The sequence below is a fragment of the Genypterus blacodes genome, unplaced genomic scaffold (assembly GCF_046128005.1).
Source record: "Genypterus blacodes isolate CSIRO-AG114 ecotype Tasmania unplaced genomic scaffold, CSIRO-AGI_Gbla_v1 ptg000094l_1, whole genome shotgun sequence".
In the NCBI taxonomy this organism is placed as follows: domain Eukaryota; kingdom Metazoa; phylum Chordata; class Actinopteri; order Ophidiiformes; family Ophidiidae; genus Genypterus; species Genypterus blacodes.
The window spans coordinates 2697915-2712735 of NW_027466898.1; the positions used below are offsets into that span (position 1 = coordinate 2697915).

General features: G+C 45.7%; 1 protein-coding gene across 1 annotated transcript; it reads left to right on the forward strand.

Moving 5' to 3' along the window:
- The first annotated feature begins 1470 nt into the window (after nt 1-1470).
- On the forward strand, nt 1471-5484 carry adora1b (adenosine A1 receptor b). Its single transcript, XM_076159324.1, has 2 exons — nt 1471-1811; nt 3771-5484. Exons 1-2 carry the CDS (start codon nt 1471-1473, stop codon nt 4567-4569), a joined length of 1140 nt encoding a protein of 379 aa, XP_076015439.1. The 3' UTR covers nt 4570-5484.
- Nucleotides 5485-14821: the final 9337 nt, after the last annotated feature.

Here is a 14821-nt window from a genome sequence, read left to right on the forward strand (position 1 = left end):
CCCGGAGCTCCCGCTGAATGTTTTGCTGTCCCCTTCCATCACACCGTGACGTCCTGATGTTCAACAATGACTCTCGCGTTTCCGCTTTTGCCTCCACCTCGACCTTTGAACCACAACGGAGCCAGTTCCAGTTTGTCCAGTTTACCAGCTGTAACGCTCAGCTGCTTCAAGGTTAATGATGTGTGTGTGAGAGAGCAACAGAACAGGTCAGTGTGTCACATGATGGCAGCAAAAACACGCTTAACAAAAGAGAAAAAAAGGCTGCATGGGTCAATTTGATGGCTAATCAATGGACCTAAATCATTTGTGCAAATTATAAGATCTGCAGACTTGTTAATGCTATTATAGATTTCCTATCAGTTTGGAGGACAGGGCGGCGCCTCAGACATGATGAAGTATTACAGTACATGTATATTACAAACTCCAGCCTCTTGTTGTCTGATTCTGCAGCAAATTGTGCAGCAAGTGCTGCATTCATTTGCCAATACAGTATATTTAGTCTCAGAGACAAAGGGATCCATCCTTCACTCTGCCCACGATCCTTTCTCACCTTGGTGTCCGATTCTTTATTCCTCCAGTGCTTGCTGCCATTTTCTAAAGCTTTATCTGTGTTTAGCTGTGTCAGCGATGGCGGTTCACCTCTTATCAGACTATAAGCACCAACTGAGCAAAGGTCCATTAACAATTGCAATGTCAGGGCGTGGGAGAGAGGGAGAGCAAGAGAGAGGGAGGGAGAGGAGGGAGAGAGAGAGAGAGAGAGAGGCGCGTGTAGTGACTAACGTGAGGCTCAAGTCACCTTTCTGCACTGCCGCTTGACTTTAACGGGACGGTCCCACGCAGGCAAGTGTGTTTCTGTTCCTATGTTCGAGGGAAATGGAATGCGGCCGGTCTGGATAAAGGAGAAGAAGAACAAGAAGTGGAATCTGCGGAAAACAGAGATCGCTGCCGTGATTTCGCAATAAGTGTATTGGATCTGAATGCGGCGGCGAATCACGGAGCTATTTTGGGAAACTGCGTTATTGCGTTTAAAGCACAAAGGCAGAGAGGATCCGTTGCTCACGTTCACGGGAGACGCGACCGTGTGCGCGCTTTGCTTAATTTCCGCCACTTAATCCAATCCAAATACGGATAACACGGGTTGATCCAACATGCGCCCGTAGTGAGAGGCTGTGTTGGGACGCTCAGTGCGCACGGAGATGCTCCACAGTGGGAGCAGGTGGACTCAGGGGCGCAGAGCAGGAGCGACGCACAATAGCCGCCGGACCACAACACCTGCTCCAGAGAACCACCACCATCATCTGCTGCTGCTGCTGCTGATGCTGCAACTGGATTTTCCTCTCATGCAACTTGTCTTTGGTAACCAAGGAAACGTGGACACAGTGAGGCTGACGCTGGTGAGGAAGACACCGTAACCTAACGATCCGTGCCGTGCTGCTTTGTCTGCTCCAGGCTCCACCGCGGTCGGTCAGGATGCCCGGAGCACTTTCCCCGGCTCAGTACCTCTACATCGGCATGGAGGTGGCCATCGCGGTCTCCTCCGTGCTGGGGAACGTGATGGTGGTCTGGGCGGTGAAGATTAACAAATCCCTGCGGGACACCACGTTCTGCTTCATCGTGTCCCTGGCGCTGGCGGACATCGCGGTGGGAGCCCTGGTCATCCCTCTGGCCATCACCATCAGCATCGGGCTCCAGACTCACTTCTACAGCTGCCTGCTGGTGGCGTGCACGGTGCTGGTGCTCACGCAAAGTTCCATCCTGGCGCTGCTGGCGATCGCGATCGACCGCTACCTCAGGGTCAAGATCCCCACCAGGTAAATGACCCACAGCAGGTGAGGCGGTGTAAGATGTGGTAGCAGTGCACGGACTTTTGACCCGGGGCACACACACACACTCAGGGGGGACTGGACCCCCCCCCATTTCAAACTGGAACATTTGGTGTTCAAGGTACAACATCTGCATCTAGGTGTGACAACAAATGGGCTCAGCAGCAAAATTGAAAATGCAGGATTGGAACCAGCAGCTGCTCCCACTTTGATTGACAGGTCTTGAAAATGTTGAATATGTTATGATGATGGTTCTGATGCCCATTTTGTATTGGAATCAACATCTGAAAATCAAGAATCCCTCGTTTGTGGACTCACATTTACATAAGATGATCGCTTCAGTCATCTGTGAAAAATCTCAGATTCCAGGCCAAGTTTGTGCCATTTTCATACAATCCTGATACAAAATAAAACAAGTTAGAATAAAAGGATGATTTCATATCTGTGGCCCTGTGAGCTGCAGGGAGCCTCAGGCAGATCTGCACCTTCTCCTAAAGGCGTATAGGTAGAGGGATACATCCAGTTCCTTCATCCACTGCCTGTGTCAGGAGCAATGGGAGGGTGATGATGATGGTGACAGTGATGATAAATATAATGAGCCGTATTTCCACTAAAAGCCTCCACACAGGCGTTAGAAGTCTCTGTGGCTCTATTGTGTTCCCTGGGTTTTCTCATGGGTTCTAGTTTTACACCACGCGATGCATTCACTGACTCACTACTAATGACATGACAGCCTATACGACAGCCTGGCTGATTAACTAACAGCTTTAATTAGTTCATCTGGTCCGTGTATCTGTAATTGGTGCGACAGTGTAGTAGATTTGAAACACTCGGGGTGTGGTTGTGTGTTTCTTGAGCATCTGGAGGGCGTTGAAGAAGTCACGTGTACTGCAAGCCACGTTCATTTGCCCTTTTGTGTTTGATGCACAGGAGCCAACAGGGATTTAAACAAAAGACTGAGCTGAAAAGACGAGCTGTAGGTAGAGGAAATTAATTGTTTTAATCTGTTTAAGAAGCGAGGAAGTCTTTCAGGATTACGAGACGAGCGGATTCATTCGACTTCACACCGCCTCAGGTTTTCCTCGTGTCATTCCTCGGTCCTTGTCGGGTCTTTATCTGTATCTAACACACTCACTTTCAGACTTTGCTCGCATCAGTCATTGCCCTTGGAGAGTTGCTGCCACTCCCTGTTTATCTGCTTTCTGCTCTCTGTTTGATTGTGTTGCATCTGTTCCGACACACACACACACACACATACACACACCTGTCCCCAGGCTAAGGTTGCGAATACTGATCACCTTTACTTTCTAATCGATACTAATCCAAATTCCAGCACACGGTACTTGTGACAGTCAGGCAAAGTCGCGGTTAAGCTAAAATTCAGCAAAGGTTAAGGTTAACCATTATGAGTCCAAATGTAGCTGTACAGACCTTTTACCACGAGCTGAATCAGCTGACTGTTCTCATGCCTGCTTTTAAAAATGGACGCGGTAGAGACTCATGTTTATGATTTCACAGCCTCAGCAACTTCGGCTTTCTTCTGTCCCCCCTCCCCCCAACCTATAAAACACAATGAACAATGAGAATCCAGTAGAAAGTCAGAGGCGTCCATTGTAGCGTGCCAGGCACTGCGGGTTGAATCTCTACTGCACTGCTGTGATAAATTAGTGAGTTATCAGGAGTATTTAAGAAGCAATGCCAAACGCTGTAAGGATTAATGATGTCGTGTCCAGAGATGAGTCTTATTCAAGTAGAACGTAAATGCTCCAGGTGATGGTGTGTGTGTGAGAAATAGAGAGAATTTCACATTAAACGATAAGACTTTACAGCCACTTGGTTCCTTTTTGTCAGCCCAAGGACAAATGAAGCCAAGCTGAACGGTGGATTCCCTGACGGCGGCGTGCGCTCAAAGTGCTGACACCTGGCTGTTTTTGTTTGCTCCCGCAGGTACAAGCGGGTGGTGACACCCCGGCGAGCGGGGCTGGCGGTGGTGGTGTGTTGGGCCGTGGCCTTCGTGGTGGGACTCACACCCATGTTAGGCTGGAACAATCTGTGGCGCCTGCAGCAGAACGGCTCCATCAGCGACGACCTCGTCATCACCTGCCAGTTTGAGAACGTCATCAGCATGGACTACATGGTCTACTTCAACTTCTTTGGCTGGGTTCTGCCGCCGCTGCTGCTCATGCTGCTCATCTACGCCGAGATCTTCTACATGATCCACAAGCATCTAAACAAGAAGAAGGTCACCACCACTCACACTGACCCCAACAAGTACTACGACAAAGAGCTGAAGCTCGCCAAGTCTCTGGCTCTGGTCCTCTTTCTCTTTGCCATCAGCTGGCTCCCGCTACACATCATCAATTGCATCACACTCTTCTGCCCGCAGTGCCAAACGCCCATCTTCCTCCTCTACATCGCCATCCTGCTCACCCACGGCAACTCTGCGGTGAACCCCATCGTGTACGCCTTCCGCATTAAGAAGTTCCGCATGGCTTTCAAGAAGATCTTGCAGCAGTACTTCTGTTGCAAAGACACGCCAGCTCTGGAGATTCAACCCAGCGACAGGAAGGAGGTCCCCGTCCCTGACCCAGACCAGCAGCAGGTCACACCCCCTCAAAAGGAAATCCTCAAACCCGATCTACCTGACCACCAGTCACCTACGCCGGAGCAGCAGCAGGACCAGAGGCCCGATCCAGCACAACAAGATAAAGAACATCCGCCATTACTGGAGCAGAGAGCCATGTGAGGATAAAAGGATGGAGCCCATTGCTTTACACGGAAGATGATCAGCACAGCATCAGCATTGGTTCAAGTCCTCATCTCGATTCTATTCTAATGAGGAATACGAGCCGGTACAAAACGCTGCGGAGCTGAAGCGGTTGAGGCGCGTCGAGCCGCAGCCTGAATCTTAAATAGTGGGAGTTCATTTATCTTTAACTCAGGAGGGCCCAACCTCAGATTGTTGGGAGGAGGAGCGCGAAAAGAAACACGGCACAAAAGGGTATTTATAAACTCGCAATAACGTAAGACTTTCCTCAAAGCGACACGTGTCTATCTTAGTAACAACATGAAGACATTAAGCTTTAAGTCCTTTTGTTTATTATAGAAAAGAAAAAGTTGGTGTGGCCAGTACAGACGTGCAATATACTGTAAGGTATTGTGGTTGATCAGTGTCAGATTATCAAATGTTATAAGCAGAATGATGTGGATTTTCTGTAGGATCAAAGGTTTTACTGTCAGAAGGGCAGGTTAGTCTGTGTGTGTGTGTGTGTGTGTGTGTGTGTGTGTGTGTGTGTGTGTGTGTGTGTGTGTGTGTGTGTGTGTGTGTGTGTGTGTGTGTGTGTGTGGAGGAATCATATGAATGTACTGATCATGTAAATAAGGGACTGCACTGATCTCCTCTTCTTCAGGGTCTTAATCGCACAACAGTGAGAGAGCAAGTGGCACTATGGGAAAACGGAAGCAGCAGTGTGTGTGTCTGTGTGCGTGTGTGTGTGTTTGCTGAGAGCAGGTTTTTGTAATCCCTTAACTCCTTCTTCTTCTTCTTCTTCTTCTTCTTCTTCTTCCTCTTCCTCTTCCTTTTCCTCTTCCTCTTCTTCACTGGGGTTTGTGTCCCTCGGTGCTCCAATAGAGTCGATCCATCACTGAGGAGATGGAGGGAGATAAGAGACATGCATGGGTGGGCTTGGGCGGGAGGGTGTGTGTGTGTGTGTGAAGAGACGTACTTGGAGCTGGTTTCTCTCCAGCTCCTGCGCCTGCCGGTGCTTCTCTCCTCTGCTCTGCTGTGAGTCTCTCTCGAGTCTCCGCTCACCACCAGAGAGAAAGAGAGAGAGAGGCTTCCTCGGCCTCACACAGCGTCTTCTCTTCATGTGCATGGACATGTAAATGGCCTGAACGAGATTGGGACTGTCTTTATTCCCTCTATCACCTCAACATGTTGTCTAATCTCAAAACAAAGGGCATCTGTGGACCGCTGATGAAACAACATTTGATGCCACTGACGTACAAACACTCTACTGAGAATGTAAAGTGATCCTGTGCAGATACACACTGACTGTAACTGGTTGACAATCTCTCATGTGGGAGTGAGACATTTTTTGTATCACCCTTTTCTTTGGCGCTGTTGGGTGAAGTTGCCACCTGTGTCTTTATGTGGAACATGCAGGCCAGGTGTACTGTACATAACACACACACACACACACACACACACATACATGAGGATAAAAGTGAATGAATAAAGATGTAACAATGCTATTCTGAATAAGTAGAAGCTTCTAAGTTGGAAAGCGGTGAAAGCTTTTACCCATCATGCATCTGAGTGGTTGTTTTGAAGATTCCTCGTGTGAACGGTTCTTATCTGACTTGACTTCCTCCTTGTAGCCGTCACTTCCTGTGTTGATTCATCTCCAGTGACTCAGCACATGCAGTGAGCAGTTTGCTGAAGTTAAGATAAAGTTTCTTATCTCTCCGCTTGATTTGAAGTCACTTTAGACTCTCTTCCAGCATATCGACACGCCTATAATATTCTCCTCCCGTGTATTTTAAATCAGGTTGGGGCGAAACGGCAGAATCAATGCTCAGATTTCTGACTCGGCGCCAACAGAAACATTGTTATCATCCGAAAGGCAACAAGCTGGCAAGCCTGTGTGAAAACTTCCTGGGCCGATTGCGTAATCGGAGTGTTAATCAGCCTCTGTTGGGTTTCCTTCACACAATTTATTTGAGCCTCTTCTTTGAGATGTTGCTGCTGCAGAACAGGAAACTCTGCAGCTATAATCTCAGCTTTAAGTGATAAACTGTTACAGAAAAAGCCTTTATAAATCAATGATGTATATAAACCCAATGATTCCGTCTTTGAGGCTATTTTATCACGTTGGCTGTATTTCCTACCCAGAGTTTCAGAGTAAGAGGCTGCTTATCGGGTCAGACCACCAATAAGAACTTCAAATAAGGGGACAGGAAACAGCGGCGCTTTAACTCTAATAGAATCGTAGAGGTGACCTTTCTGTGCAGAGTGCTAACGTGAGCGTGAACCACAGATCCTGGGGGAAGAAGAAGAGGGAATTCTCTTTCCCACTCTTCATGTTCACATGCAGCAAAGCCAATATTTCTCCGTGAGGGAACGGGGGGGAGGGGACACAACCTGACATTTCACGAGAGTGCGTCAGATTCAATAAATGTTTCCCTACACAATGTTTACAACGATGCTTTGTCAGGCGATGAAGCTTTTAAATATCAGAGCATGACCTGGTCTCTCTGCATCGTGTTGCAGCGTCCTACCTGCACCTACAGTATCTGGGTCGATGTTTCTTCAGGGAGCCATGTTCTTCCTACCATGCTTCAGGTCAATATTTTGCTCTGTCCATTAGCTGAAGATCTAACACAGACCACTGAATCCGGAAGGGCAGGCCGAGGGGGGAAACACACGGCATGATATTTACGTCCCAGCAAATGGCTTTTTCCCCCATTAAAAATACAGCAGCGGTTTGATATACCTGCGCTCTGATCAGGACTCATGAATAAGCCAGCATGTTTCGCCCCGGGTTGCCCCTCTGAAACGTGCCGGTCCTTGTCAGAACTCTTTACACACCGGCGCCGACATCTGTCCAGAGCTTTGATAGCTGATAGAACGATCACACCTACATAAAAGAAACAATATGATGCTAACGCTACACTGCATCTGCTGCGTGACAGTGTGATGTCTAAAGGGGAACAACACACCAACACGCAGCTGTAACTGTAATATTACGCATGTGTGATTTCACTGAGAGTCATATTTGGCGTTTGCTGTGTGAGCATCTGTGTCGGTGCTGTGACAGCCCAGTGTGCGCTGCATCCAAAGCCAATAAGCATAAAAGATTTGGAATAAAGCATTTGTACTTCTGCTCTAAATCAGCTGCCAGAAACAACAGAACATGGCACATTAGGATGTAATTGCATGCAGCTTTTCTAACTGCAAGTGAGCAGATTGTGTGGCATCATTTCAAACCCCACAAAGAAAGAGCTTTAACAGAAACAAAACAGTCAGATCGGTTGTTTTTATCACCATTCAGAAGCGGTTTCATCCAACCCACAGGCCCAGCGTGGAATATTGACTGGGAAACAACATTGACGCGCGAGTGTGTGTGTGTGTGTGTGTGTCTGTGTGTGTCTGTGTGTGCGTGTGCGTGTGCGTGTGTGTGTGTGTGTGTGTGTGTGTGTGTGTGTGTGTGTGTGTGTGTGTGTGTGTTTGTGTGTGTGAAAACAAGGATTCAAGCTGCTGCAAATAAAAACTGCTTTCCCTCGGCGATCAATTATTCAGTGAAGGATTTTACAAAATTAGACCTCAGGCATCAATATTTTATGTCCTCTTCTTTTTTTAAGCTCTACAAATCTTCACCTTGGTTATGCAGACAGCTCAGTCTGACAGTGAGGCCGCAACATGCAGGGGAGGCTCGTCTGCTGTCTGACACCAAAATAGAAGAGAAAGCAGGGCGGTTCGCAGTATTTAATTAAAATAGTTAAAATAGTTTTTAAACGCACTGGAAAGTTTTGTGGGTTTGTTGAAATTTATTTTACTTCCTGGGCTGAAGGAGTTTTCATGTAAGTGGGTGTTTCGTCATGTTACCTTTCCTTCCCGCCAGTCATTCCCGTTAGCACACTTCCCATCTGCAGCTCTCTCCCTCCTGCGCTCCTTATGACACAGTGCCCCCTGCTGGGAGAGGAATATGCTGCTTCTGTGTGATGGAGCAGTGCCAGGAGTGCTCACCGAGGGGGGCCGCGACGCTGTCATGGAGGGGTCACCGGGGGTCAAATCTGGTTCCTTCATTAACGCTGCTCCCACAGGCTCGTCTGGCCCGTCCAGCGTCCTCACACGTCCTCAACACTTTGATGGACGCTCCAAAGACCTCCATGGCTCATCTGAAGAAACTAATTAATGTCCTCGAGGCGGCTTGTGTCTCGAATTAGATGGTGGAAGTGGGATGAAACGGCCCAAAACTCTTTAATTAAAAGTTACAACACAAAATGACGGATCTAGGACACACAAGAACATAAACAGGAGCCTGGTGGTGCCAGCAGCCTGGTTTTAAGATTTAAGTTCAGACGCTTGCTCCTACTTTATAATAATGTTCAGCATATTAACCCATTATCTGTGTAATGTAAATATGTTTAAGGGCATTAACATAATCAAATATTGGTTTTACTGCATTCTTGGGAGATCCAGTGCAGTTCAACAAAATATGAGAGGATGTGATGCTCATTTAAATATATATATAAAACGTTTCAGCCTGAATATGAAACTTTATGCCCTCAAACTTGCATCAAATGAATATAAACCCAGAATTCAATTGTTTTCAATGTTTCCTCCTTCCCTTTAAAATCGCCTTCGCATCTCCCACTGTGTGTGTAAATCTGCTCTGTCATTAGCGTCAGCAGGGCGCCATGGCCAACAGTGTTTCTGATGACACACTGGGTCATTAAATGCAACATGACGTACAAGGTTTTCTAACAAGTATGGATTCAGTTTTTTGGTTTTTATACCTTCAGGCGAAGCTTTTTAAAGTTCACCCAAATCACACCAAAAAGAGCTTCTTGTCCCACTAACCCTCAGTAGCTTTTTGTTGTTGTTGCTGAGGTTTTTGTGAAATACTTCTATTGCCGCATAAAGGCAAAAGAAATGACATTTAAAAAATCAGTGTTAAAAGAGCACTGCATTGTTTTGCTTTATTGGATAACAGTGATTGTTTGTAAGCAACATACCACTCCCTTAGGTGGATAATAGTTGTTTTGATTTGAGTGAACTGGCTCGGTCATTTGTAACTGAAGTGGGCAAAAATGCAGCGTAAGTGGTCTGAACGTCCAAATCAGTATCACGAGCCGCGTCATCAACAGATGTGCAACCGCCGGCAGTAATGTCAGGGTTGAAGCTGCATCACTGGAAGACAGGAAAATGATACAGCGTGTGAAAAGCCATCTTTGTTTTTGTCCTGGTGTGTGTGTGTGTGTGTGTGTGTGGGGAGGGGGGGGGGATTTATCTTGGGAGTTCAAACTGCGGCGACCCATGCGGACGTACGGTAAAAGTGAGTTCCAACCCCAGGAAACACGCACGGAAAGCAGGATAATTGCCTGCCTCGACAAGTCTGAGCCCGAGTGTGCAGCGGCTGCCTGAGCGTTGAGTCTGACTCACTTCCCGCCGGCTATCAGCTGCTTGTCCTTTATCAGGAAGGGGAAATTCCCGTCCCTTTTCCCCTTTTTTTTCCTAAACACGGCTCTTCCAAATTTGTTTCTCAGACTCACCGCTTGTAAGCAGCAGCCTCTTTGTTTGGATGGCAGCTGTGCGATAAGGCAAAGGAAAAGTGCTCTACTTCTTTGTTTTGAATTACAGCCCCTCTCCTCTGTGTAGACAACAGATTTTGGAAAACAACTCTTTAAATAGTTATAAAGGCGTTGCTCCATATAGAGAAAGAAAATACTTAAATAAGCTATGATATTCGGGGCAAACAGCCTCCATGGTGGCTCATGTTGTGGCTGAGCTGAGCATGACACGCCTATAAAGGCTGCTGCTTATGACTGGCAGTAATTAGCTTTTAACAGCGGCGGTGAAAGATGGCTGTCCATAAAGTCAACACAACCACACAGCTCCGCCTGCGAGGACCTGCAGTGGCAGCCAACGCCTCAGCAGACGCAATCTGCAGGGCCGGCTGCCAACCCGGCCCTCTAAATAATAACACACAAACATCCACACACTTCACCTCCTGACTCTCTTCTCCATTGTGATTATGTCACCATCCATCACTTTACAGAATACATATTTATAAGTATTATAAAGGTTACATATTGTAGCTTTTAAAGTGACCTCAGTCCCTAATAGGAAACGTAACCTTTGTTTATGTATCATGTTTTCATTCCATCTCAATTAACATCCTTGTTAATGCACACTAATGTAAATCACTCAATCATTTCATCATGAAGGCATCATGATGATAATTTAGCCACAAGTTACACATCTGAGTGCCAGGAATGCTATGCCAACATACAGAATCATTACAAAATGTCATTACAACATGTATCCTTTTGGCTCTGGTCACATCCTGCCTTGCTCACTGGAACACAAGTGGCCCAATCCTGTCGAGCACCTGGAAGCAGAGGAAGTTTACATTTGTGGTCAGTGAGCACCACAGACTCGTTGCGAGAAGTGAGAGATTCCACACGGTGATAAGGAGCATTGAGTTTATATGAAACGCAGCTTTTTGCGGCTTTGATGAGGTTTGACGCAGTCCTGTGCTCTGATCACAGGCGCTGTGCTGGAATATCACTTCCCACATCAGATAAAGAGCCGCCGTCATGCGCTGATGTGTTCCAGATGTTGACAGAGTGCTGATTATTCAATAGAAAAGTTGTTTTTGTTTATTCTTTGTCAGTTTTGTCACAGTAACTGCATGACATGAGTGACATCACCACAGCTTAGTCTCATCTATTTTTGCAAACCCTAAATGAGTCAAAAGGAATGTTGTCAAGCTTGAGGTCCCCCTGTTTGTTTGTTTTCTTATTGTGATTAAAAGTACGATTTCTGACACAATTAATAACAATCTAAACTCAAAGTCCAAACTGTTTGTGATCTGTTTAAGATCCTTTTGAATCAATAATCATCATACATACAATACAATAGGACCGTGTTTGGTCAAATATTTCCATCATTCAGTCTCATCAGTGACTCAAAATAATACATAGAACTAAGATCTAAGTGTTTAATTTCCTTATTAGACAGAGAATTAATGAGTGAAGCGTCTATCATCCTGACAGGTGAGTCAGAGTCTGGCTGTAATGAGGCTGTTTAGTGTATCACTCCTGTCTGATGAGTCACAGCCTCTTGTGCTGTGACAATGCTGCACTCAGATGACTGATGGCTGCTGGATTCATGTTTCTTCATGGAATTATTTCTGACAAACGTATCATACTGACGTATGATTCATCACAGCCGTGCTGGTGTATACACTTTGTGCTCTCTGGTCAGACACTTGTTTTGATCAGTTTTGCTGCAGCTGTGTTATTTGCTTTGTGGGTCATTCCGTAAGCATGTTTCTGTGCCAATCCTCTCCTCAACTATTGTCTGTTGACAAATTCACAAGTGTTACAAAATATGTCGATGATGAAACATTTCACATGGTGTTACAGAGCAACAACCAAAATAGAAAAATATTCCAAGTACAAAGATTAAAGTGTATAAGTGCTCACTGTATCAATAAATTAACAATTGACACATTCATTGTAGATACAATAATACCAGGTTTTCAACAATTCTGAAGCTCAGGGTTTTACAAATTTGATAATTAGAATTTTTACAGTAAATGATCTTGTATTAATGTCAGGTTGAATTTAACTTCTAGCTTCATACACATCAGATAAACATGGTAGCCTAAAGGTGACAAGATTTCCTTCTGAAAGGTGAAGGAGAAGTCGAAAAGAAATTGCAAATATTGGAGTATACCGGTAAGTATTTTTTTTCACCCCCGCAACACAAAGTTGATCAGTTCACTCAGAGGAAATATGAAAGAGAAATAACAAGATTCTCAGGCCAAAACAAACTGATGGAGGAGATGTGGGATTCGAAAACTCCACCTTTCTTTTTTGTCTTCCCAGAATAACAGAGTGGCTCAGCAGACTCAGCAGACCCTGGTAAAGTACCTGGACGGGGCCATGGGGTTACATCCCCTCCACGTGTGTGTGTGTGTGTGTGTGTGTGTGTGTGTGTGTGTGTGTGTGTGTGTGTGTGTGTGTGTGTGTGTGTGTGTGTGTGTGTGTCGTACAGTCTCTGTGTCCCACCACAAAGTCAACAAACCAGCCACCATAAAATTCAACTCAGCTGAAGAGGGAAGCGGGCCAAGAAACCACATCAACTGTGGCAGACAGGAAGCGATTTTTGCATTTATAACGGCGTGTTAGAAACATAGCATAACACACATAAACAGCGAGTTTTAACGAGGCAGCGTGAAACTAAACAGGGCTTGTCACAATTAAGGACAAAGTCACAAAACTGGCTGTAAAGTAAAAGTGTTGAACAGTAAACATTCAGGAGTGGGGGGAAGATGGAGCCTGAAGTTTGGGGGTTTGGAGTTTCATATTGAGCACTTCTACTTCATGAGTAAACATCAGAGTGGTCACAGGCCAGGTTGAGAAATCAAGTGTGAGAGGAGGAATCTGTAGGAGTATATACACACATGCAGCCCACATTGTGTTGCGACATTCACGCCGCTCCACTATGATATTATCCAGTTGTGTGATGACGCAGTTGACAGCCTCATACGGTTTGCATGGCGTGTGCCAATAGGCCGTGTGGTGACTGAGGCCCTTTTTCGGGAACAAAAATGTGTATTTTTTCAAGGTCATGCACCAGACGTAGAAAGAGAGAGAGAGAGAGAGAGAGAGGGAGAGGAGAGAGAGAGAGAGAGAGAGAGAGAGAGAGAGAGAGAGAGAGAGAGAGAGAGAGAGAGAGAGAGAGAGAGTGTGTGTACGGTGGCAAAACCAAATTAAATGTGGCATTTGTTAACGTGTGGAGCCGTGTTCATTAAGTCTTTGACGCCATGTGAAATGAGTGGCAGATGTTTTCAAAGGAGGCCTGGGGATCCTCCGAAGAGCCGCACAAAACCAGAAATAACCCAATGATTGCGTCTGAACCGGCATAAAACTGCATCCAATGTGAGCTGACGGCTCAATCTGAGGCCACGCAGAGCCGCTTTAGTCTGGATGAAGCTCAGTGTGTGTGTGTGTATATGAGCCTGTGTAATGTGATTACACTCTTTGGCTGGGACTTCTCTTGTATATTAAAAAATACCGAACATGTTTTTTAGGTGTAGAAAATCAGATTCAGACAATAAAATGTGATTTTTCTGCTCAGAGGGAATTACATTTGATATGAATCGTCTCTGTTGTGATATCAGTTTCACACAAATGGGATAAAGAATAAACTGGGGTGTAAATGTGAACAAAAGGACACATTTCTCCAGAGTGTAAGCGTTCTGTGCGTGTAAGTCTGCAGGACACATTCGGCTTTCAGTTTAGTTTATAACTACAGAAATCTATGTGTAAAGTACTTAATCATTAAAAGATACGGTAATGTTTCTGAGTCACCGCAAACAGAGGTTAGCCCACAGTGGGACCATCATGTGTGTGTCAGAATGTGTGCAAAGCATCTAACCAAAACAGGAAACCATCTATGCATAAAAGAGGAAGGATATCTTGCTAATCAAACCGCAGGCCTCCTCCAGCTCTTTGTCCTGAGAAATTTACTGTGCAGCTCTGGACCTCATACTGTGATTCCCCCGAGTGTCTGTAAAAGAGGGGGTGCGATTAATTCTCGACAGTTTTATAGAGTCTCAATCAGATTGCTTGGCTTTGTTTCCAGTGACCTACATTTACAAGGCGGAGGAGAGGAGTGTTTATTCTCCTGCATCCAGAATGCGGGCGCAGGAACTAAGTAAACATGTTTGCCCAGATTTGGAGGGTGTCAGCAGCAGAAAAAGCCCCTCATCTCCAGCTTTGGCCCTTCATGTGGGAGCTCAGTGACTCATGATATGCTGCCATGGACACATCCTTAGCCACACCACTTTGATACACACTTACCGCCAAAATACCAACATAAGCCCACACATGCCAGCGAGCATAGTTTGTATTTCTACAGATTACAGACGAGCATTTGCATGATACTCAAGTCCAGCGTCTTTATAACCAAATACCAAGTAAAGACGTCTGCAGCATAAATACAGAAGTCAAATCCTTCTTCCAGGGAAAAATACAGAGGCGGTTGTTGCTATGCTCGTTACCGATTAAACCATATTGTAGGTGAATTGTATCATTTCAGTGATTAAAGAGTGGGGATGTTGCGTCATCATCGGTGTGTAGTCATGATGAAGTAGATGGTTCTCATGAAGTTTACAAACCACAAGATCCTATTACCGCAATGAATCAAATTTGCAGGCAAAGCACTTCTTTGTTCTTTTTCCTGCACTGACGGCACCATT